A 24,113-nucleotide genomic window follows, 5' to 3' on the forward strand; every position below is an offset into this window, starting at 1 on the left:
CATCTAAGACTGCAGGTTTAGAGTATTGCAGACATTGAAGCTGTCTTGGAAAGGGTAGTTTGGAATATTCTTTGGGTTGTCTTGGTGCAGAGAAAAAAGAGGAGATCTTTACATCTAGAAGGTGCTAAAACTAGAAACCCGTAACAAATCTGTGGTTGGGGTAATAAAATTAAAAGAGAATCTTGTATCTGGCTGCTGCTTGTAGCAAAATGGTGGAAAATGTAAATGGTAAAATTGGTTGGATCACATCTCTTCCACTATAGGGCACAACTTTGAAACTTGTGCTGAGAGCAATCACAAATGTGTTGAATCAAAATGGGCTGACACTTGAAGCTATTGAAATTAAAAATGTAGAATGCCTGTTGCTCTGCAGGCTTTGTAAGTGGCTTACCAAAAAGGTTTTATTTCCTTTCAGTGATTCATTATTTATGCTTAGAGTTGAGTTACCTTTGTTTCTGCGTGTAAATTATTGAAAAGTCTTGTTTAAAGCAGAGGGGCTAATTCTGCTTAATAAAGCAATGGGGTTTTTTTTTTTTTTTTGGTCTGCTGTTATTTCCAAATTGTTTCACATGAGAGCATAACAGAATGGCCAAGATTCGAGTATGGAGAAGAGTTCTGCCGTGTTCTTAAGCAGCTTTTGTGTGTTATGCCTGGTAAAGACATGCCAATATGAATGTAATAGTTCTTGTTATGTATGTGGCTATGGAATATTCTGTATAGAATATGGAATTGCAGGCTTGTAGAGGTTTCTAGAATTTGCTCTAAAAGTATAGCTTTAAGTAAAAACTACTAATTTTAGTGTTTTCTATCTGTAAAATATATCTATAGCAATTCCTGGAACATGCCTCTTCTAACTCCTTACTGATACAACTCTCTACTGGGTAAAGATTGTTGGGTAAATAATATCAGCTCGTCTTTCAGCTAATTCAAATTTCAACAAGTTTCAAACATACACCTATTTTGTACGCCTATGAAGCTTATTAAAAAATTAGCATGGGATGGAGCAAGAGCAGATGGCATGTACAAGCAGAATGCTGTTCTTTGTGGAGATGCAAAATCAGTTGTTTGGTAATACAAACACAGTTTTTAATGAATTTTGTTACTTCATTCCTTTTACGTGCTCTGAGATTTTCTTAGAAGCCGTAGATTTTTAATGTTATATCAGAGAAATTTAACATCAGGGCTTTTAACTGTATTTTTGTAACTATATTAAAAACACTGAGGAAAATGTGCTGGGGTTTTTTTGTCCAACTTGGTGCTCATCTGTAGCATTACTTTAGTGCTGGATTTCCCTTCTAAGCCTTTGTGATTCTGTGAGGAAAAGCTGTATATGATAGAGTAAGGATGTTCTTGATGGGACGCTGATTCCTTCCTGTTTGTGTTTGCTTCCCTGGATTTAAAATGATGCAGTTGTCTTATGTTTACTAACAGGTACTAGGTGCTTAATCAAAAGGGAAATCTAATCAGCCCTCACTTCCTCTGTCAGTTCTCGTGGCTTTCAAATCTTTTTTTCTCAGCATAACAGCTTCCCTGTATCAAAGCTCTTGAAAGATGGATGTAATGAGAAGAAATGATTGATGATGGAAAATGACTGTAAACCAGATTGTTGTGTGTAAAGTAAAAGTCAGAAAAATATTTTGACAGTGAGCTTTTTTATCTAAAAAAAGTAACTTTTACTATGCTAGTATAATTTGAGGTCTTTTTTGGTAAATTAATGGCTAAACATTTTGAGCAAGCTCAAAGTTGTCTTGTAAGGATGAGAAATCAGAGAATAGTAGTTTACCTTTCAGGATTGAGATATAAACACAGTACTAATTTTTTTTGTAAAATAATCCTGAATTATGAATATTTTATTTGGAAAGAGGATTTTTTTTGATGCTACACTGTACATTTGCCAAGGGTGTCCATAGTTTAGTGGTTTTGTTTGCTTGGTTGGTTTTTTTCTGGTTTTTTTTTTTTTTTGGGGGGTGTGTCTGTTTTGTGTTGTTTGGGATTTTTTGGTCTAACATAATGCAGCATTTCAAATTAAATTTATTTTTATATTAAAGTGAACTGTAAGGAAGTATACTTCCCTCACGTATAACAGTAATGATAATCACCTGGTTTATGCTCTCCTCTGAGGCCACTTGAATTTTGGCATTTTTGTGCAGTGCAAGATGAATAAATTAGAGAAAAATAGTCTCATTGTTAGTATACTTTATTCTTGATGTTCATCCTAAAAGGCTGAGGTGTAACTCCAACCTTCCTTTACACCTATCTATAGATTGCTATCTATAGAACCCATCTATAGATTGCTAAAAGTCAGAATAGGTGAGGCTTGAGCCTGTATATGGAGTTCTAATGATTGAATGAGGAACCAGTCTATAGATTGCTAAAAGAGAATAGGTGAGGCTTGAGCCTGTATATGGAGTTCTAATGATTGAATGAATGGGAGGGAAAGCTACTTAAGGTGTTGCTGGGATGTACAAGGCATTGGAATACTGCTAGCCTGTCGTTTGTGGCACACAGTGGGGTTGTGCAAAGGGGAGACCCATGTATGTTGTCTTTAGTGAAAGAGCTGTAGCAAAATGATAAGAAGCTTGAAACGGGGTTAGTTTGACATTTTTGGTCAAACAAAAAGTTCTTGTCAGACTCCTGTTCTTGTGGAGAGGTGACTCAATTTTACCTGGAGGCAGAGTGCTGGAGATGGATCTGCCCTGGAGCCGATCCTGCCTGCTGCTGTTCAAAGCACTTCAGCTTTATTTGAGTGGCTCTTGTGCAAATACAGCACAGTCTGGTTTTGGATAAAATTTAAGATCAAGGTTGAAGTAATTGTCTCATATTTTCCAGTAACTTCCTCTAAATCTTGGAAATCTGTCGTCCTCTTGACCTGTAGCTACTTGGAAATCGGAAAGAAGTTTTTGTGTTGAGATTTTTTTGGGTGGGGAGGGGAAGTCAAAACCCCAAAGTAAATTTAAAAGAATCACTAAAGTATGAAGTTCCACCTATCCCCTTCTGAGACTTAATTCTAATTGCATTTAGACTGCACTAATTAATCTTAAACAGCAACAAAAAAGTGATTTTTAAAAGCAGAAGTGGAATGGAAGCAAGCAATTTCATTAGTAGAATGTAGTGTTAATGTCACCTGTAGAAATGGTTAACACTTTTGAATTGCTGTACCACCAGTATGGTGAAACTTGCACAGACTATCCTGGGCACAGGCAGGAATAGCTGAAGCAGCGCTGTTAAAAACGGGGGAAAACCACCACTCATAGCTGTCATTACAGCTGTTGCAGTTGTGTGATCACAGCCCACAGGTTTTTGTTTAGAGTAATCCAAACCACGTTAACAATAGATGTCTTGGTCTGTGCCAATAACGTCTCATTCTGTGGCACTTCATTTAGCTTTCCAGATCTTCAAGGCACCTACTGAAACATTTTGGAGTGTCATTTGAGGGTGTTAATTTGTGTTACATAAAAGAAGCAGGGGAAAAAAACCCTTGCAGCTTTCCCCTGGGCTTTTGTAAACCAGAGTTCGTTAAATCAATGAACTAATTTAATATTTCTATCCCATGGGTCCTTGCAACAGAAAGGATTGTTCAGTTCTAAAGTGTAGGCTCTTTTTTTAAGGAATGTTGAGGTTTTCAAATGGATTTTGAGATTCTGTACCAAAATGCTATTGACTTTTCAGCCATTTCAATAGTTGACTCTTCCTGGGATCCGTGAGACTCATGAATATTCTAAGCAGCAACAAATACATCAAATCTAGTACACTTCCTGCGGTTCAGTGAATGCAACTTGTAAGCATTCACAGATGCTGTTCCTTAACAAGGCTTTTGTAAGGCTTTGCTGCTGTCAAGAGCACCTCAGATGTGATGCTGTTAGTTGCCAAAACAATGTATTAAGAAGTGTCCTTCCATCTTCAGCAGAGCTTATTTGTAATTTCTCATTAATTTCTTTTGGATTAGAATTCCTGTGTGAAGTTTATTCTGACATGATACAAAGTTTTATCAGCTTTTAGCCTTTAAAAGAAACAGACTTCATTGAATATGTGCTCAATAAAAGTAAAACTTCTTTCCTTCCAGACTGCATTAAGGAAGGTTTGTTTTGATGTTTTATTTGTTTTAAAAAAAACTGAAAAATTAAATCTCGTAAAAGCCATGAGCATGCCTAAATCTTTTTGTATTGAAATATTAATTTAAAAAAATCTGTATGTTTACACACATTTTTCCTTTTAAAATCGACCAGCTACTTGGTTAATAATGAACCAGCTTTGATACAGTGACAGATTGCCATCAATATTAAATGCATCTTTCAGCTTCTACATATGCTAGAGGCAGTGGAGTTCAGCTGCCCAGTAACCCTGGTGGTGTTCCATAGCATGTACAGAGACTGGATGGTTATTGCTACCCATGAAATCAAGAAAGATACTCCAGAATGTACCTTCCTGCATACCTGCTTTTGGGGGAAAAAAGTCTTCTCTAATGAAGTTCAAATACAGCTGTTGCAGATTTAAAGGCAAGGCTGTGGGATCGTGCAGAGTGACATGTTGTCTTCAGAAAACTTCTGTCGTGTTTTGTTGTTTATTCTTTGAATGCTCCTCCTTCCCTCCTGAAGACAATGTAAAGCACTGTGAAAAGTGTCCTTATGAAATGAGCCTTTGTTATTTATGTAAGCACACTTTTTTTTTTGTCTTACAGAGTGGATCTGTTCATTTCACTAATAGTGTGCAGTCCTGGGATTGACTGAGGATGGTTTTTTCCAAATCATGGGTACCATGGCTAGTCTTATTCACTGTTCCTCCTTTCCAGGCTGTATGTCAGAAACCACTGTCTTGGAGCTTCTAGGTGCTAACTTGTCTTCCACAGGGATGGACGAAGATATTACAGATCTCTCTGATGGGGACAGAGTTATGGGATGTGTGGATCACAATCAATGCTTACTGGGACAATTTGTATTAATTAAATTATTATTAATAGCAATGACTCCATTCCATTAATAGCAAACCACTATTCAAGACATGCAATCAGTTATTCCCAAACATGCCTTCCCAGTAACTGGGTTGGAACAACATCTGGGAGACCTCCACAGAAGTGGCACAATGTACTGGGGCACCAACAGATTCTATCTGGGCAATCCACAAAAATCCCCCATGGTGTTCTTGTCTATCAGGTGTGTGTGTAATCCTGTAATCCCTGTCTACCTATAGCAACTGCTGTTTTCTTGAATGAAGTCTTTAATTTTTTTTTTTTTTTTGACAAGCTGTTGATGATGGTAGTGTGTGGCAGTGGCCTCAAATGGAGTGAAAAGAGTCTTGGTGTTCTGGTTTTCTTGATTTTTCCTGGATTCCACAGGACCACTAGTCTTGAGCTTACGAGTTTTTGGGAGGCTTCCATGCTCTATCAGCACCTACTTCTCCATCTCTCCAGCTTTTTGTTTGCTGGTGGCTAGATCCTCAACTACACATAAGTTCACAGACTTGCACTGAAGGGATTTTTGACAGGCATTTGCTTGTTTCCCAAATAACAAAAAACATTCTGGGAGCAAAAAAGATAACTTGTGTTTGAAGACCATACAAGGTCCTACAAAACTAACAGTTCCTAATTGTAAAACTATGCTGTCTGGCCAGAAATCCTGACGGCACTGGAATTTAAGAGCCCTGAGCACTTTTCAGACAGATTGTGGTTGTTGAAGCATGCTCCTTTTATCTGGGCAAAGCTAAGAGACTGTTTGCTGTGCACAAACATGACTGCTTCCAATTTGAAAAGGAATTGTATTTTAAGATACAGCAAATACATTAAGTAAAGAATAAATCTGGGGATCTCTTTCCAGAAGAAGAGTGTGAAGTTAGCTAGTTAACACTGTACAAAAACATCTTCCACCAAAAGTACTCTCATATTCTGTTCTCTGAGGTCAGCTGGTAAGCTTCCTGACAAACAACCTTACAGGCTACTGAGCTTTTAATCCCTTTGTGCTAAGTTTCTGGAAAGTAACTTTCCAGTATTCAGAATAAATATACTTCTTTCCTTTTTAAAGCATTTGTACATAACATGCTCTGTGGGAACTTGTGATTGGAGTCAAATAGTGTAGCTGGGTATCTGACAAGTGGTCACTAACATGGTCTTGTGATGGTTGGCTTTCTAAGAAGTGAGAGCAATGCAGTCATCTGCCTCTGAGTGTAATTGCTTTAGGCTCTGGTAAAGGTTGTGTGCTAAACTGAAGCTGTGTGATTGTTGCCTGGTTTTCTAGTCCATGCTATGGAAGTTGAAGGTGTAAAGATTGGTAGAAGTAATAATTCACTTTTTTTTTTTTTTTTTTAGATCTCTTAAGTTACAGGTGTTTTTCAGCTGTTGTCATTTCAGTCTCCAAATAAATCAGGAAGAAACACGTAAAGCAAACCCCAAACAAAAGTTTGAGAGTCTACTGTGTGCTGTTTATATATAAGAAAGTACCTGCTATTACTAAAAAAAAGCTCTGATATTGCATAAAGTAGTTTAGAGGTAAAGTTGAGTGTTAAGTACAAAGATTAGCATCAAAACACCTGTAATGAAAGATGCTCCACTTCAGATTAATTATTTGAAAGTAGAATGCACTATGCATTTGCTGAGCAATCTCTACAGTTCACCCAAGTGGTAAACTGGTGGAGAAATTGAAGAAATGTAAGTAGGCACAATATACTTTGTTTATATGCCTATAACAAACAAAACAAAATCCTTCCTCTCTTTTCAGAAACTTCTTCACTAAAAGGACAAAGGAACTCAAGCCTGCTGTCCAAAGCGCTCCTGGCTGGAAGTTGTTTGGAAAAGTCCCACCCAGGGAAAACCTTCCAAAAGATTCCAAAATTATTCAGCAGGTGAGTAAACATCACACAACTCAAGGTAGGAAAATTGTAAAAATAAGACACAGGTACTGCATTTCTCTGCTGTTATATCCACATTGGTGTTATATGACCACAGGGTGCTCTGAGAACATTCTTTTGGGGCTGTGTTTAAATAATAGTAGTTGCTAAGGAATTTGAGTTTTATGATTATTTTGTACATTCTTCAATGTATCTCAGTACTTATAAAAAGTACTTACAAAAAGGTAGTATGTGTTCAAAAAGCATTTAAGCTGTTTTTGTCAAGACATTAGAACTTGCATTAATTTCCCATAAAATTTTGTCTTATTTAACATGGTATGGTGCAATATGACTCATTTTTCCATTGCCATCCTTGTCTGGAAGACTTTCTATGTAGGTAACTTGTGACAAATTGTTTAGAATTCTGAAACATGTAATCGTCTTTAAATTAAAATTTTAATCTCACTCAAGATACTTTGTTGCAAAATAATACTGTAAATTAAACTCTTTTTCTAGCTGCTGGAATTCTTCACAAAGATACCTCTGATTTGCTTCCTCTGTCACAAAGTTGCACTTCCATATAATTGTTCCTGTGGAATCTGTCTTTGATAAAGTAATATTTCTGATAAAATAATACTAAAATATCAGTCTTCAAAGGGGAGCAATTGGTGCTGTATCATTAATGTAATGTTAGCGTGCAAACCTGAAGCTGAAAGATCTGTTGACGTAAGAAATGTGAATGTCCCATGTGTTGGTTAGAACTGTAACTTGAATCTCTTGAGGGCTGCTTTCTCTGTCTCCTTTCTTAAATTCCAAATAAGCTGATGTGTTTGGCAGGTGTGAATGGCTGTGAATGAGGCAGTGTTCAGTTATCTCCTAGAAGGGGCTTTGTGGCAAAGGGGGCCTTTGGGAGCAACCAAAGTCAAAAATGAGAGGGTCTTTTTGAAGGACTTCAATGCAATGTGACTTGTGACAGTGAGTTGAAACTATGTGACCTTTAAAGATCCCTTCCAACCCAAATTATTCTATGGTTTGCACTGTGAAGTAAACTGAATGCTTTTTCTGTGTTTTCAAATACAGTTTTCTTATTTAAGTGGTTTTCCCCTTTGGGTAGGAGAGGGCAAGCATTCTTGGTTTGCTTGCAGGTGCATGCTGTTGGCCGTGTGCTGTGAAAATACTGTGGTGAAATCCAGATGTCTCTTCCATTCTGAGAAATGGAGAATCTGCACAGTGTTTCCTGTCATCTGCTTACTGTTTTCTAGTAATGAAGATATTTGTTCTGGAGACCATGTTATAATAGAATTGTTTGGGTTGGAAGGGAGTCCTCCTCTCCCTGCTATGGGCAGACACCTTCCAGGTTGCTCAAAGCCCTGTCCAACCTGACTTAGAACACTTTCAGAGTTGGGGCAGCCACAGCTTTCCTGGGCAACCTTTTGAAGATGATGATCTTAAGAAATAGTCCTACTTTCTTATTCTGTTTTGTTGACATGCAATTCTGTGAATCTGTCAGGTTACTTCATAACCTACATGGAATGTCTCTCCAAACTTGCACTTTGACTTTCTAAATCTTAGTGGAGGGATCAAATATGATTGAAATAAAAACCTAACGTTCTGCACCCCCCCCCCCCCCCCCAATTTTTTAGCTCCTTGTGGCTAGAACTGTGGTTACTTCTTGGTAGCCAGCTTTTGTAAAATGAGCCTTAGGTGTATGACTACAAGAAGGTAGGAAAGCTGCCTGTGAGGGAGTGTGTGGTAGTTTATTATTAGCCACAAATCTTGCTATTCCTGAACATTATTTTTCATGGTCGGACACGGTCCTTTCACTTTACTGATGTCAGTGGCCAGCTTTGGGAGGGTGCAAATAAACCCTTGATTAAGGAAACTCAGTAATGAGTCAGCATCCTGCATGTGAAAGATGAGATCTTAGGAAGCCCTGTTGCAAGAAAAATTAACTCACAACAGGAAAAACTTTGCAATTAATAGGAGGAGGAAGTCTTTTGGATAAGGATAATACATGCATCAAAGTTTTATGGCAATATCATGAAGCACTTTCCCATTAGTAAAACTGAGAAAAATTGCATCATTGTAGATGTATAGCCAAAAGACTGGTAGGGCTTATGTGCCCCTTTTCCATCCTGGCTGAGGGAAAACTCCTTCGATTTTGTTATGGTAAGGATGATGTAGTAAATTGCTGATTACATTTAAAGGAATACTTGTGGCTCCCAGTCACTGTCTATCAAGTAGACACTGTTATATGACAACCTCCCTTCCAGAGAAGTCAGGTAATGCTTGTCATATCTTGAATAACCTCAAGAAAATCTGGAAACTTAATTGGGGATACCGTTTCAGACATTTTTCAGATGACGATGCCAGCCAGCTGTGCCTTCAGAGACTGCTTGATGAACATGATTGTAAATAATTTCCTTGCAAGCCTCTTAGCCCGTGCAGAAGATGATGAATGTTTTTGTGGCACGGCAGCCCGCGGGGTTTGCCGGCACCGTCCGTGCAGCTGCGCCGCCTCGGGCGGGATGCGCTCCCTCAAACTGGGTCAGAGGTTGAAAGTTCTTGGCAGCTGCATCTCCCCACTCGCAGCTGCTGGCACGCTCATCTCTCCTTGGATTTAGAGCTGCCCAAGCAGGATGTGATTGAGGCCAACTCTTTTGCTGGACATCTCCTTCCTCTGGGCTTCTTTCCTTCACTGTTTTTTTGAAAAGGGAAAACAACTCCCCAGGACTGCAAATGTCAAATGCATTTGATGGTTTTAGGAAGTGTGCCTTTTTTCATGAGCTGCAGCTAATAAAACTAGCTATTATAAGAAGCATGTTGTCATTAATGATCAGTTTGGTAAATTCTTTTCAGTCTGTACAGAAATCTGCTTTAAATTAGACTGTTGAAATACTTTAATGCAGATGCATTTAAAGCAGAAACAGACTTGTGGGCTGATATATAACATTTTGGAATGTATTGACTAAAGTCCAAGTTCTGTTTGAAAACGCAGGCACAATTTCAGTTTTTGTGCTTAGAGTTAAAGAAAAGAGCTTTTGATCTGTGATAAAATTTTTTCTGAATATCAGGTCATTATGTTTAGCTTATTTTATTAAGGCAGGCTTTCATACTTTTTATTAATGTGTTTAAAGCAGTATGGTGGGGTTTTCTTAATATGTCTGAATTAAACTCAAAATATGCAATTACACATTGCAATATAAAAAACAAGCAATGTAGACCAAATTTGCTTTATCAGTAGTTTTAATAATGCTTCTCTCAGTGGCAGCCTTAAATGAAGTGGAAAAAAAAAGAGTTTCTTTTCTACTTAAATCTGACACACCATTAAAAGCTTGCAGTGATTTTAGAAATGACTGCTTGTTGAGAAGTGAAGCCGTCTTTTCCAATAGCTGTCACCTTGTGTACAAAATTGAATGTTTTAATCTTTGACAGTCCATTAAGTACTAGCTTTGACTGGGTCACTGTTGTACATCTAGCCTCTGAAAATACATTGGGGTGGCTCAGAAATATTTACAAAAATTAAATACCTGAGGGCTAAAAAAAGTAAGTGTCTTCACTTGAATATTTTTCCAATGTTGTTATCTTCAGTCTGAGATCTAGCGGAGAAATTGCAGTCCTTGATTCGGCAGAATTCCTGTGGTCTCCCAGGGACAAGGGTTTTCAGAGGCTTCTCTTCAGAGGAGCAGATGTGGTTTGAATCAGTTTTCATATGACTCAAACATTTTGGCTTGCAATATTAACTCTTCTCTCCAATCTTGGTTGTTAGAGTTTAAAGTGCACAAAGCTCTTAATGCTTATAAAATGTGTGTGTGTGTTTGTAAACAAACCCAAGGGCTGACTATCTCAGAGAAGTTGTTGAATGCTTTTTTACAGGAGTGGTTCTTAAGCAGATTGTTATTTAGAGGTCACGTTGGCTCACCTTGCACTACTACTGAAGAAAAAAGAAAGGCAATACTTCTGCCTGTTTGCCAGATACAGGGCAGAAACACATTGGTAACAAACTGCCTTGAAACAAGGACTGATAATAAATGGGGTTATTGGGTCTTGCAAGGAACCTCTAACACTTGAATAACAATTTGCCCTACCAGGAGCAGTGAGAAGGCTGGGGTGGTTTTCTTTGTAGATGCTGTAGCTGGTCAGATTCTCAAGAAATGTCCTGCATCATTCAATTATCACATGTGTAGTCAGTAAAATATCTGTTCTAGAGGTAAACCATAGACATTCCCCAGTGTTTTAGATTTCTTCAGTGATTATCTTGTCAATACAATGGTAGTGAAACTGGTAGGACCTCAGAGTGACAGATGCTTTCTTTTGTTTTGCATAAAGGCCATAAATTACAGTTCAGCTCCTACTGCCAGGACGTCCCAGGTTGCTTTGACAAGGGAGACTTGTTAAGGAGAAGTTCTTATGATGTCAGTGTGTTTGGTGGCACAAATGCATCTTCAGGGGAGCACCCTTACGAGGGGAGATGGGATCAGTGCTTTGAAAATAACATGGAAGTATTGACTCTGCTGATGTGGATTCTCTGATTGCTGTTTTTTAAAAAAACAAAGTCTTTGAGAACAACTACAATTAGTATTGAAACAACTGTTCTCTTACTAGGGGCTTGAAAAAGAAAGCATAGGCATACATAGGTATGTATTTTCATTTCTGTTCCTGAAATTTGCTGGATTTTGAGGAAACAATATAAATTGAGGTAATAAAAATTATAGAACTTATTTTACTTTGATGTGGTGGGACATTATATTTTATTTTTTGGTCTTCTGGAATCTCTCTTTGTGGGATCCCTCTCCTTCTATTGGGCCTTTGAATTTCTTTAGCCAAGCATCATATGTAGGATTTTTTCTTCTCTCAAAGAACTGAGCATTTGCAGGTTAAGCAGAGATGCTGCTGAGCTTGAGGTGCTGAGGAAGCAAAATAATTATCTAGGCAGGCTGTATCGAATTCCAAAAGGATAGGTTCAGGTGGTAAATCTGCTGTCTTTCATGGACATTTATTTATTTATTTACAAAGTGTGAGATTGTGGGGGTTTTTTGTTGGTTTGTTTTAATATAAATCTTACACTTCCAAGGCTGGCATGGTACTTCGGTACAGAAAAGGAAAAATAGTATGGTAAGGGAGAAGAAAGCCTTTAAAATGGTTTCTATTATTCTGAACACTGCAGATATGTTCTGTTGAATTAATGGTAATAACCTTCTTTTTGTTCTTCCAGGCACTGTAATTCAAGGCTTAAAAGCAGTGGGCTTTGTTTTCACATCTCCTACACCCCATCTTTTAGCTTGGCTTATCTTTCCATTATAAAACCAACTTTGACTTTTGGTTGGAAATGTGCAGAGCTGTGGTGGTACAGGGTCTCCTGTAGCTGGGCTTGCTTTTTGCCTGAATGCCTTGCTGCTTGAGTGGTGCTTAGAATCTTACCTATAATGGAAGTGACTGTTGCTCAAAGCATTACAAATACACCTCTGTTATCACCAGCAAGGCTGAGGTATAGCCCACTTTTGAGCATTCAGTTTAGAAATACCAATGATAACATGGCAGGGGACAATGTTTTGTTTCTCCTTTCTAACAGCATGTACCTTCCAAGGCTGTGGTTAAGTCAGTCTCATGTCTGTGAGTGGTGTGTACCAGGGAGACACAGGATGTATGAGGGACTGCCTTTGTCACGCATCTGAGAAGCACCATGGAAAAAAATCTCCCTTTGGGCAAAGGGGCTGATTATTGAAAATATAAAACATCAATTAAACCAGAAAAACAATCCAGTCGATGTCTGTACAGATCTTGCACAAGTAGGGAGTCTTTTTATACGTGTCTATTTTTTTGTTTTGAGGGCTGGGAAAGGAAGAGGAACAGACGCATCCATATTTTTTCAAACATACAAGATAAATACTCTACATGTGAATTTAAATTTTGGCTTGCATATTGCTGTTTTGTAATGGTCTTTTCCTTTATTTATTCACTAAGGCTCTGCTTCTGTTTTTCTTATTAGGATGACAGTTCTGGCAGTCTTGCGTCAATATCTGCTCTCAGTCTATTAAACACAGGGGTATGAAATTTAATATATACTTTTTGTAGTTGTATTTGATGCCATGCATGGGACTGTGTAACACTCATTAAAATAGTACAAGCATCACATTTTCACAGTAGCATGAATATTTTATGGCACTAACCATCAACTCATTAAAAACCATTAGCAAAGTAAACAAGCTTCACATGTGAATCTCACTAACAACTTGAAGTGATAGAGAATTATTGTTTATTGTTTACATTGCATGTTTTTGGATAGCAAGAAATAGGTAATAATACAGCTTGACAGTAATTTACTTTCTATGTTTGCTGTGCCTCATTGCTTGATGGTAAAAGTTTTTGAAAGGCGTAATTTGTAATATTTTTGAACACCTTATTAAATTTGAAAATTTATATATTAGAATCTTCTTTCTGTCACTGAGCCACACAAGCTATTAGCAGTGGCACTTCAGAATTCCTGATGCTTTTAATCACTATTTCCATTGTGAAATTGGAAAACTAGAAAAGCGTCGCTATCAAAGCTTTTGTTACATTTTACATTATCTATTTGTGTGACTGGGATCCTTCTGAAATTGTGCATGCCCATTACTTTGTACACTTTTTATGTAATTCTGCACTCTGTGTTAAACATGAATAGTGCAGATTGGCTTCTTAGTTCTGTGGAACTGTGAAACAGAGCAGCCATAGACCTGCTGGTTGATTCTGATGCCCGTGGGTCACATTACATGGCCTGGCCACTCTCAGCACACACTCTCCTTGTTGGGCCCAGGGCTGGTGGCTTCTTGTAAACAAAAAAAGATGAAACTTGATGCACCTTATTAATTATCCAATTGAGGAAAAAATACAGCAAACAAAGAATTGAAAGTGAATGGTATTAACGTTGGAAGATTGACCTAGAAACTCTTAAGTGTCTGTTTGGTTGTCCTTTTGTACTGTGTGAAGATTAGTATTTTCTTCTCCATCAATACATCTGTTCTTTCTATTTCACCTGCAAATTAGGAGAGAATGTACTGTTCTGCCTGTCCTGGCAGCATCTGGAATTCTTATTTCTGGGAAAATGTCTAGTTTATGATTCACAGGATTTTTAAGTGACACCTACTCTTGCTATAAACACTTCTTTGTTTATAATCACTTTATAGCCAGGGCTAGCTCAGCAATTTTAACATTTATCCTGGAGGCAACATGCATGCTGATGTAGGATTATTCATTAGCCAAAATTCTTCTTACATGGATGCACTCCTAGGTGATTCTATTAATGCTTCTATTCTTGGATGATCAGCCCTGATTCAAATGAAGGCATATCATCTTCCTGATGGTGGTATATCAAATTAGCTGTATAACATAATGAAAATAATCATATAGATGTTTCCTAGACCCATCTGCTCCAGTCATGTGTGTGTAGAAGGGAGAGAGGTTTAAAACCTTCTGCACAATATATGGCAATCCCCATTCTGTTTCGTCAGCAGAAGTCACAGTTGATTGAATAAAAACTGTTTTAGATCAGACTTAGCATTAGAGAGGAGAAAGCATATCAGAAGAAACTGTCATACACAGGATATTTAATTAGAGTATTAGTATGCCTTAACATCTACTTTAAATAGAGGCAATCCTTAAGACAGGGGAAGTTTATTCAGTGTTGCATTCTTTAGTTGCATAAGTTCTCTACACATCAGATGCCTTCTCCTCCAGCATACCTACAGCGTAATTGGATGTGTGGTGTTTTGTCTGTATAATTGGTACTGTGAGGATTTTCATAGTCCTTGTAACCAAAGGCTTTTATCACTCATTCTCAGGAGCTGAGCTTTTGTTGTTGGTCATAAATAGATCAAACTTAATTCCAGGTTCATGTTGAATTTTATGGTTGGTATTTATTCCTTTACAGCTGTATAGTTTGGGCTCTGTAGATGCAAGTTTGTCTTCTAACACTTCTATCCCTCTGTTTCACACTTAGCTAAATACTTTATCCCTACAAGCATACCCTACTTCAGGTCTACTAATGCTTTTGGAATGCTGCAGTGCAGCTGGTTTTCCTTTCTGTGAGGTCATTGGCTTAAGTATTGGGAGAGGAAGCTCTGAGCAGTTACTTATATGTTACACAGAGCAATCCAGTACTGTTTAAAGATATTGAAAATTACTCTCAATGGTCTGACTGTCCTTTAAGGTACTATAGCAGAAGGATGGATGGAACTTCAGACTTGCATGTTTTTCATGTAGATAACAAAAAGGTGCAAGCAGTCAAGACCTCTGTGGGTTTATTTACTTTTTAAATTTATTATTTAGAATACCAGTGCATTTTTTGGTGTTCTTTGCTGTGGTGGTAGGGGGTGGGGTTTTTTTGGATTTCTGGTTTTTGGGTGGGGTTTTAAGAAGATACTATTTGAGATATCTTTATCTTCTTAAGCAAATGCAGTTTATAAGCAAAAGATGTTTTCCCAGCCCCAGTTACCTGTCTGTAGTTTAATAGGTTTATCTGTATCTGTGCAGGAATAAATACCAGAAATGCAAGTCCCTCCACATATTGAAGCACTCTTAAGTATGCAGTCACAGTGCTTGTCACAGTGCTTTTCAGGAAAAACATGCTTTTAGCTTCTTACTGAGTTAATTATTGGCAGTGGATAACAGGATGTCGTTCCAGACTTAGTAAGAAGATAGCTTTTTATTAAAGGCAAAATGTGTTTTTCTTTATTTTGGAATTAGGAAGTGTTCTGGAATTTTCAATAAATGCCTAATATGTTGCAATAAAGATTTTTAAAATGACCTTCTTGTGAAACCATACATGTGACACTTCCAAAATAATTTTTTTATATCTACAAGTTTTACATAGTCTTGAATCTTAGCTGTCAACTGTTTTATCTTCTGGCTCATGCCCTGCATATTAAGCATTTGACAAGACATTTGACTTTAAATTGTATTTTCACCTTGTTGTGGGAGAGTATTAGTTCACATCTTTTAAAATGAAGTTTTATGTCAGTTCAAGCTTTTTAGATTCTGTATCAACTGCACAGTGAAGAGTATTGGATTCTTTACATGTAGTCATATAAAGTATTCCAGGAAAAAAATGGATAGTTTATTTGCAGAAACTCTCTCACACATCTTATGGTTGTGGGATGTAATCTTCAAATAAGTTTCCTAGAGCACAGGCTTCTTGAGGAAAAAGCATGTTCCCTTGGAAGGTTGTGATACCTTGGAATGTATTTCAGTTTGGGGAATGTGCAGCCATGACAGTTTGAGCCTGAGGCTATTTTGGTCTCTGTTTTGACTCTTTCTAGTAACACTTATAGTTTTCCTTCTCTGCCCATTTGGTCTCTTTTTACAAAACCCAACTGTTCATGATGTGTACTTTCAGAAACACAGTTGGATGATGAGTTCTGCCTTTTGTGAAAATCTCTGTTGAAGAATTTTTAATTTTTGTTTTTTTTCTTTCTCTGTTGCCTTGGAAATAGTGGGTCAGTTCTTAGCACAGGTGATAGCTGGAAGTACGAGCCTTGTTCACATGTATTGCTTGTGTTAAAAAATGGCTTCAGAGTGCCTTCATTTCTGATATACATCTTGCAGTGCTTTTAAATTTTTTTCAAATTTTTTTTTAAATTTGCATACAAGTTAGATATTGAGATGTTGAAAAGGTTGCTGATGTTTGAGCTTCCTCACCTCTGACCACTAAATGAACTTGATTTGGTGACTCTTGTTACAAAGGAGAATATGGAAGTAAATCAGAACTTCTACCAAGAATAGGAGGGATGGCATTGCTGTTGTACTGCAGCCTGGATGCTGATCTCTGGGTGTTATCACAGGATGCATTCCTAATTTACAAATGTACTGGAGTGTCCTGAGGTATACAGCATGACAGGAGTACTGATGTGGTTTCTGTTTTAAAGTGGAAGAAAATTATTTTCAGCTTGAGAATATGTGTATTCATTCAAATGGTGAGCATTGATTTTTTCATTTTGCTTGTGTTAATTACAGCAGAACTCTACCAATCCTGTGTCCATTTGTTCAAGATACTTGTTTCAATGTGCTGAATGGTGTTGATGCATATTATTCCATTAACTTGGCAGTAAATTTTTATTTACAGAGGCGAGAAAGAAGGGATGTGAGATTTGACATTTTCATCTGGCTCCATTTAGCTTTTTTCCTAAGGATTGTGTCATATTTTTGTTTTGTTGCGTTGCTGTTGTGGTCAAAGGATTAGAATTCTTTCTTCCTCAGAATCTTGTGTGTATTGGAGGCAGTTAAATATTTCTTTCTAAGTAGATTGCATGTTTTAACCTCAACAGAAGGAAATGATATGAAACAGACTTGCAATGATAAATACTGGTATATTGTCACTGAGTGTAGTGTAGGTGGTTCTGGTTTATGTGGGTGTGATGGTGTTGTTAAAGGCCTCAGGAATGTGAAGTGTACTGGATCTGAAGCAGGGCTGGAATCAAGAGGAAGAAATGGAAAGAGACACATGGTCTTGATTAGTGGTGGGGTTTTTTATTGTCAACTTTACATATTACTTAAATACACTTGTACACTAGCTAGGCTGGGTAGATTATGCAAATTTCTTTACTGCCTGATCCTGGGATGCTCAGCTGAAATATTGAACTAGAATAAATCAAACATTAAGTTGATACAAGAAACTACTTTCTCATTCATCTTTACTCAGCAGTCCTGGAAAGCTGCACTGTTGCTACCAGCAATTTCAACTTGTGGTGTTTGCCACTTGCTGTCTTAAGTAATGTTAAGGTATTTGATATGAAATTATTTATGCATTATGTAATATCATGCTTACTAATTTGGAGTGAGGCTGAAAGTTGAAATTTAATTTTTATCAATAATGTTGTTTAGGAATATGAAGCACGGACAGGAAGAATGTGTAAACCTCCACCCCCATCAGCAAGACGTAAAAATATTGAGTTTGAACCACTTTCAACTACTGCTTTGATTCTGGAGGATCGACCAGCGTAAGTATGATTCTGCTGTGCAGCTGAAGGACTGAATTTTAGATACATTTCTGATGAGCTAAAATTCTCAAGTCTTATGTGAAAGAACCATTGGATTATTCTGTCCCATGTTATAGTCTAACAAATACTTCCAGAAGAGCCTTAAGTGTATCACAGTCTATATGAGGAATTCTTTCCCACTGTAATGGAGCCACCAGTCTGTAATCTGCTGTGTCTCACAGCTGTCTGTGACCATGCACTGGGCATCCTCAAAGTCTTCAGGAACTTTCTTGATTGATTTCTTCACTGCTTTCTCAGTGTGCACTTCCTTCTCTCCTCCCTTCCCCTGTTTTGAAAACTTAAAAACATTTTAGGTAGGTAATACCTAAAAGTGCAGCTGAAGGCAGAGAAACAGCAGGTGAAGATGTAACAAAACCCACATAAAGTACAAATAAGAATAGTAATGAAAAATGGGTAATAAATTGGTCAGTATTTTCAGATATACCGTCTTCAACAATTTGAAGGAAAGAGAAAGGAACTGCTGACTAAGAACACCAGCTTGAGGAAAACAAATGGAGCAACTTTTAAAAATTGCTTGTCCATGGAAAAGCTTGTGATGGCACTATTAAATGTTTGCTCTAATCACTTCCAATTAGGAAATGGAAAATAGAACATATTGGTGTTTCTTTGGATATTCTGTCTGGAAGTATATAAACTCATTCTGTGCTAAGACAGAAATGTTCTGAATGGAATTAGAGATTACTATGAGCATTTATTTTCATAAGTGCATTATTTCTTTTACTGTATGGTAGAGGGTAAGATATGCAACAACTTGCTGATGTTTTTATTTACTTTTATAGTATTGCAATTCACAAGCCAGGATAAATATGCTTTTACAAATGACACTTGTTTCAAATTGGGGTGCCATTCCAAGCATGTAGTGTGTTGCCACAGTCTAACCTTTGAAAATACATTCTGCTCTCACTTTCATTGAAAATATTAAGAAGTGATTTTGTCTGCTTGTATGAGAGAGGAGACACAAAACTTTTTAAATATTAAAATGACAAAACTGTTTTCTATTTATTTTGGACCAAAGTAGACTAGACATTAGGTAAGAGGCTGAGACTAAACACTGTGTTCTAATTTACTTTGAAGTGAGTCTTCTTGGTCAAGAGGAAGTGTGTTTAGCAATTAGGGGATCATGATGCAGCCAGAAAACAAACACATTTTTATCTGGTGAACTTTTAGACTGTACCAGGCTTCCTCAGCTTTAGCTCTGACATCAGTGCTGATCTACCCTTTCTTCCTTTGGCAAACTTACCTTCTTTTGTGTAAATTTTAAGGGGCTAACTACAATGAATAAAAACCTATACCTTTTATTGAAAATACATCATCATAGATTTCATGTGAACATATTAAAATACACCTGGCCAGAAATGCATTGGAATAAATAACTATATGATATATCAGCATTTTCCTTTTGTCACTCACTTGAGCATCATTCCAGGTGTTCAACAAATTTAATAACCTTACTTTGGGGGAAGCTCTAGGAGAACTAAAAAACAGGAGCAGCAAACATCTAGTAGTTCTCTACAGCTGTTATTGGAACACTGGCAGTGTGACAGCCCAAAGCTCACCTTTGAGAGAAACCAAATTTAATCCTGTTCTGAAATGGTCCAGAATGTCATTTGTGTGTATTGAATTCAGGAACAACTTGTTTTCAGAAATCTTCCTGCCAAATCAGTGGAGGAGGCTTTACGTCATCGACAGGAGTACGACGAGATGGTGGCAGAAGCAAAAAAACGAGGTATGTCAACTGCCAACAGTCACTGTAATTCCTCTCAACTCTGCTGCAAAACTAAAGCAAATCCTGGCTTGTAGGCAACTGGGTACATTAAAGAACCTCTTGTTTAATGTCTGAGTTATTCTCTGCTGCATAGGGGCACATAGTTTAAAACAGAACTCAGTTATCAAATTGTTGTTCTGCTACAATGAACGTAGCTAAATTCAGAATGCAACTTAACCTTTTATTTACTTTTTAAGGAAAAACTTAATTTTTTTAAGATACTTGTGTAGTGTGGTGACATAGAAACTTTCTGGATACTTGGACTCTTTTCAAGCAGCGTTGCTGCAGTTGCCACTATGAGCCAAAGTATAATAAAGCTGACTGCTTTAGGATCTGGTTCCCTGAGAATTTCTGATCAATTTCAATGTGAAGAGAGATGAAAACTTTGGGGTTGTTTTGCAATCAGCTGTACCTGCGTGAACCTTCTTATTCCCACTAGACACGATTAATTTAAAAAACAGATCAGTAGCATCTGGTACTGTGTCAATCTATGAATAGTTGTTGAAAGGACTTCTGTAGTCTTGTGCCTAATATTCAGGGAATAAGCTATTTTAAGAATCTGTGCTGCATGTTTTACTTGGGCTATTGTCAGACATACAGGCTTCTGAACTGATTGATCATCTGTGGATCCGTGGCAGCTTACTTTGAAAGATGCAATAAGAAATCCACAGCATTTGACAATGCATTTCACTCTGCTCTTGTGGTGTGTTTCTTGTTGTGATCTGTGGTCTGTGTTCTTGAGCAACAGCATCTTTGGAGGTTCAGCCATGTGTGGTGTTTTCATGTGTGTGCCCTGGTTTATTAACTGTTGCTACACACTCAAAGCTTCAGTAAAAGCTTGATGAAGCTGGTCAGCCGTATCTGTTTACCAGGGAGAGAATGTTTACTCTCTTGATGTGACCAGTGCATGCTTAAATAGAAAATGTCTTGCAATTTCACGGTGGTTCTAAGTGATGTCAGGAGAGCATTGGTCTGTCCTTCTTTTCACCTTTTTGATAAGAGGAATGTGTAAATGATCTTTTTTGAACAGAAGGCAGGACATTGTTCTCTTGTCCAGCATTGTGACTTTGTCTTAGGTCTTTAGGTCCTGTTTCCAGAAAAGAAAATACGGAATCCTTTTAGGTGGAAGCTTCAGTAAAATTTGAATAGTTTTAAAATGGATGTAGAATTGCACTTTTAAATAATAAAATTATCCATAAATATTGCTGATTAGTCTAATAAATGCATAAGGCTCAGATAAAATATGGTATGAAAAACATGAGTGGAAAAAGAGCGCTGATGATGTGCTTAGTTATCCTGTGTACTGCAGAAGCGAATTATCTGAGTTTTCTAGCTTGATTTTTGCTTGTCTAAATGACTGTATTTGAACAACTTAGCTTAAATTAAAAAATGTCCAGAGAAATACACCTACAATCAACAGAAATAGTACATGCAACAGTAATTTACCCTCGATCTTTTAGACATCTAAATACTTGGGTAGTAGCTGAATAATTTACCTAATAATTTGTATACACTAATACAGAATTATTGACATGTTATGCCTAACAGAAATTAAAGAAGCACATAAAAGGAAAAAAATAATGAGAGAGCGTTTCAAGCAAGAAGAGAATATCGCTAGTGCTATGGTGATTTGGGTCAATGAAATACTACCTAACTGGGAAGGCATGTAAGTAAAGTTCTGCTGTGTAAATGAGGCAAGCGTGGCTTGTTTCTCCTCTGGAAACTGAGGACCCACATACCTTATTTTCCTTTTCTGTGTTGTCGAGAAGTCAGTTTTTGTTGCCATGATATAATGTGAGGTCGTTACAGAGCAACATGAAATGTGCTTTCTGGGAGCTGAATGTTTGGGGGTTTTTAATGGGGCTTTAGCATCAACAGAGATCTTTGACTATTGATTGGTAAACAGTATTTTGCTTGTAAATTGCCCAGTGATTTTAGAAAAGAAGATGTGCAATATGTGCCTTTTTTTGTTTCTCCCTGCTTTTGTATATTAGGCGTGCTACCCGAAGAGTTCGAGAGCTGTGGTGGCAGGGATTGCCCCCAAGTGTACGTGGGAAGGTTTGGAGTCTAGCTGTGGGAAATGAATTAAACATCACTCCTGGTATGTTCCTAAAAGATCACATGTTTATGCTAATTTAAGTTGATTATTTTCAAAGAAAAATGTAAACTTTTTTTGCAAGGTTAGGAACAATTGTATTTTACAATTAGTTATCATCGCCTCATAAATTATGGAAACAAGGTTCAAAACCTGCTTACAAAAACATTTAGTATTTTAAGAACTAAGGTAGTGCTTCCTCCCAGAAAATAATTATGTTTAAAATTGAGAATTTGTAGCTTTGCTTTCTTAAGGGGGTGAAAAGGGGAATTGCTTTATTTTATAACTAATGATTGATGAATTGTAAGCATTTTATTCACAAAAATACAAATCTGAATTATGTAAGGCATAATTTCCCTGCCATAATTTGTATGTTCACAGCAGAAAGTACAATACAGTGCACACTATAAAACTGTGTCTAGTGGTAACCATCTAATAGACTCTTCTCCTGCCCCCAGTGATGAAACCAAGTAACCAAAGCCAAGAATGCTTAGCATGCTTTTGTCTTGGATGGGTGCTTTTCTTACTACTTCCTTTTTGGTTATTGGTTTTGTTTTGCTTTCTTGCAGAACTTTATGAAATCTTCTTGTCAAGAGCTAAGGAACGATGGAAAAGCTTCAGTGAGACAAGTACTGAGAATGAAATAGAAGGTGAGATTCTCCCGAGTGCTCAGCAACCTCCTATTCACTTTTACAAACCCAGGAAGTCTTGCAAATTCCTCTGCAATTTCAGCATTAAGAACACTTGTTTAAAATTCTCAAAGTCATTCCCTACTTAAATGTTTGCTGTCTTATGACAAGTCAGTGAGCAAGGGGCTTGGCAGTACTTACTGTATCAGTAAAAGACAGGTTAAAATATTGCATGTGCTACTTTCAAATTCATGTTTCCCTTGAAATATCAAGACTTGGCTCTCATGAAAATATTAGATGAAATACAAAAAGAAGAAACAGGAAACTCAATTACAGTACATGCTCTTACTTAGCTCTTCTTAGATGGGTTCTCCTCAGTTGGTATCACTTCCATGATTTTGGGAAAGAAAAAAGAATATCCTCTGTTTTTTGGTTCTGAAACTGAAAGGTGAAAAATACAAAACATGACACATTTCAGATCCCACTTGGATTTCATTGCCTGCCCAGATGGCCTTTCCTTCCAGATCTGTTAAGTGGGGATGTTAGCACTCTTTTGTCGAATGCAGTTTTTTCACTGCCATATTGCTGTCTCCTGTGGATGTTCTTTCTGTTAAAAATAGTATCAGTGATGTTTTTAATGCTGGATGTCTCCTTGTTATAAAGGTTAACTCTTTGTTCTGTTGACTGATAATTTTTAAAACGCTGCCCTGTGATAGTGTCTTTTCCATTACTTTAGTTGTTTGTGTTTGCCATAGCCAGTCCTGACTAATTGCCTACTTTGACTGTAAATTATTTGGGTCTTCCTTAGGGATAGCCCTGTGACTCATCTGAAGGTTGCCTTGAGACAAACAATTTATAAAAAATTCTGTGTGTACATGACTGTGAATATGCTTATCCTTGGAAAACGTGTTTTCAATGCCCCTTGGTCTGTGGAGTGGTGGTTGCTTGTTCTTTTGTTGGGAGGGGTGTGGGCTGTCTTTGGGGGAAAGCTTAGGTAATCTGTTTTTTTTGAGAGGTAATAGTTCTGGATGGGAATGAAGGGAGAAGGAGCTGTTTTAATTGTGCCAGATGTCCTGGGAAATGGAGTGATCAGGGAAAACTGAAGAGTGATAGAATTTTCATCTCTGAAAAGCAAGCAAGCTGACAGTGCTTATTACTAATCTTTGGTAGCAAAGTCTGGAAGACCAGCTATGATAGTTTTAGGAAGACTGGAATGAAATGCTGTTTTCCAAGCTTCAGCAGAGCAGGTTCTGTTTAGCCTGTTCATCACATTGTCATCTTTGCTTTCCAGCTGCAAATCTTGTCTGATTTAAGCCCTCTGAAAGAGCCTTTTCCCCAAGTCTTTTTACCTGTATTTTTTTCCACATTATCACTAGTGGTTTTATCATGTCCCTGTGGAGAGGATTGGACAGAGATAATTCAAGGGCTAGCAGAATTTCTTCTGGAAGTTCTTGGATGAATGCTGCCTTCCTTGTCTTTATGTGCCTACAGGAATTTTGTTCTGAAGTTTGTAGAATTTATCAGCTTTAATAAGTGTTGGTTTTGCTTGCAGATGCAGGTGCATCTGTTGCTGATCGTGAGGCCAGTCTGGAGCTAATTAAGTTGGATATATCACGCACATTTCCATCCCTGTATATTTTCCAGAAGGTGAGATGCCTTTAACTTCAGTTACAACAGCTTTAAAATTCTGAATAGTTAAACAAGAAACATAACTGGCCAAATATGGAAAAGTTTTTAGAAGTTGTTTGGACTTCTTAAATGTTTTAAAATGAGAA

General features: G+C 37.4%; 1 protein-coding gene across 3 annotated transcripts in view; it reads left to right on the forward strand.

Moving 5' to 3' along the window:
* The window catches only part of TBC1D12 (TBC1 domain family member 12), a 40,863-nt gene that overhangs the window by 10,443 nt on the left and 6,307 nt on the right, over positions 1-24,113 (forward strand). For 2 of the 3 annotated variants that reach the window (XM_041415699.1, XM_041415701.1), the window contains exons 2-9: positions 6,708-6,831; positions 12,806-12,862; positions 17,674-17,789; positions 19,493-19,575; positions 21,163-21,280; positions 21,609-21,715; positions 22,279-22,359; positions 23,891-23,985. In XM_041415699.1, coding sequence (XP_041271633.1) covers positions 6,708-6,831; positions 12,806-12,862; positions 17,674-17,789; positions 19,493-19,575; positions 21,163-21,280; positions 21,609-21,715; positions 22,279-22,359; positions 23,891-23,985 — 781 coding nt within the window. The remainder of the gene's footprint in view (positions 1-6,707; positions 6,832-12,805; positions 12,863-17,673; positions 17,790-19,492; positions 19,576-21,162; positions 21,281-21,608; positions 21,716-22,278; positions 22,360-23,890; positions 23,986-24,113) is intronic. The other variant, XM_041415700.1, reaches the window with a different exon arrangement.

This window comes from Onychostruthus taczanowskii, unplaced genomic scaffold (assembly GCF_017590055.1).
Source record: "Onychostruthus taczanowskii isolate IOZ18803 unplaced genomic scaffold, ASM1759005v1 scaffold5, whole genome shotgun sequence".
In the NCBI taxonomy this organism is placed as follows: domain Eukaryota; kingdom Metazoa; phylum Chordata; class Aves; order Passeriformes; family Passeridae; genus Onychostruthus; species Onychostruthus taczanowskii.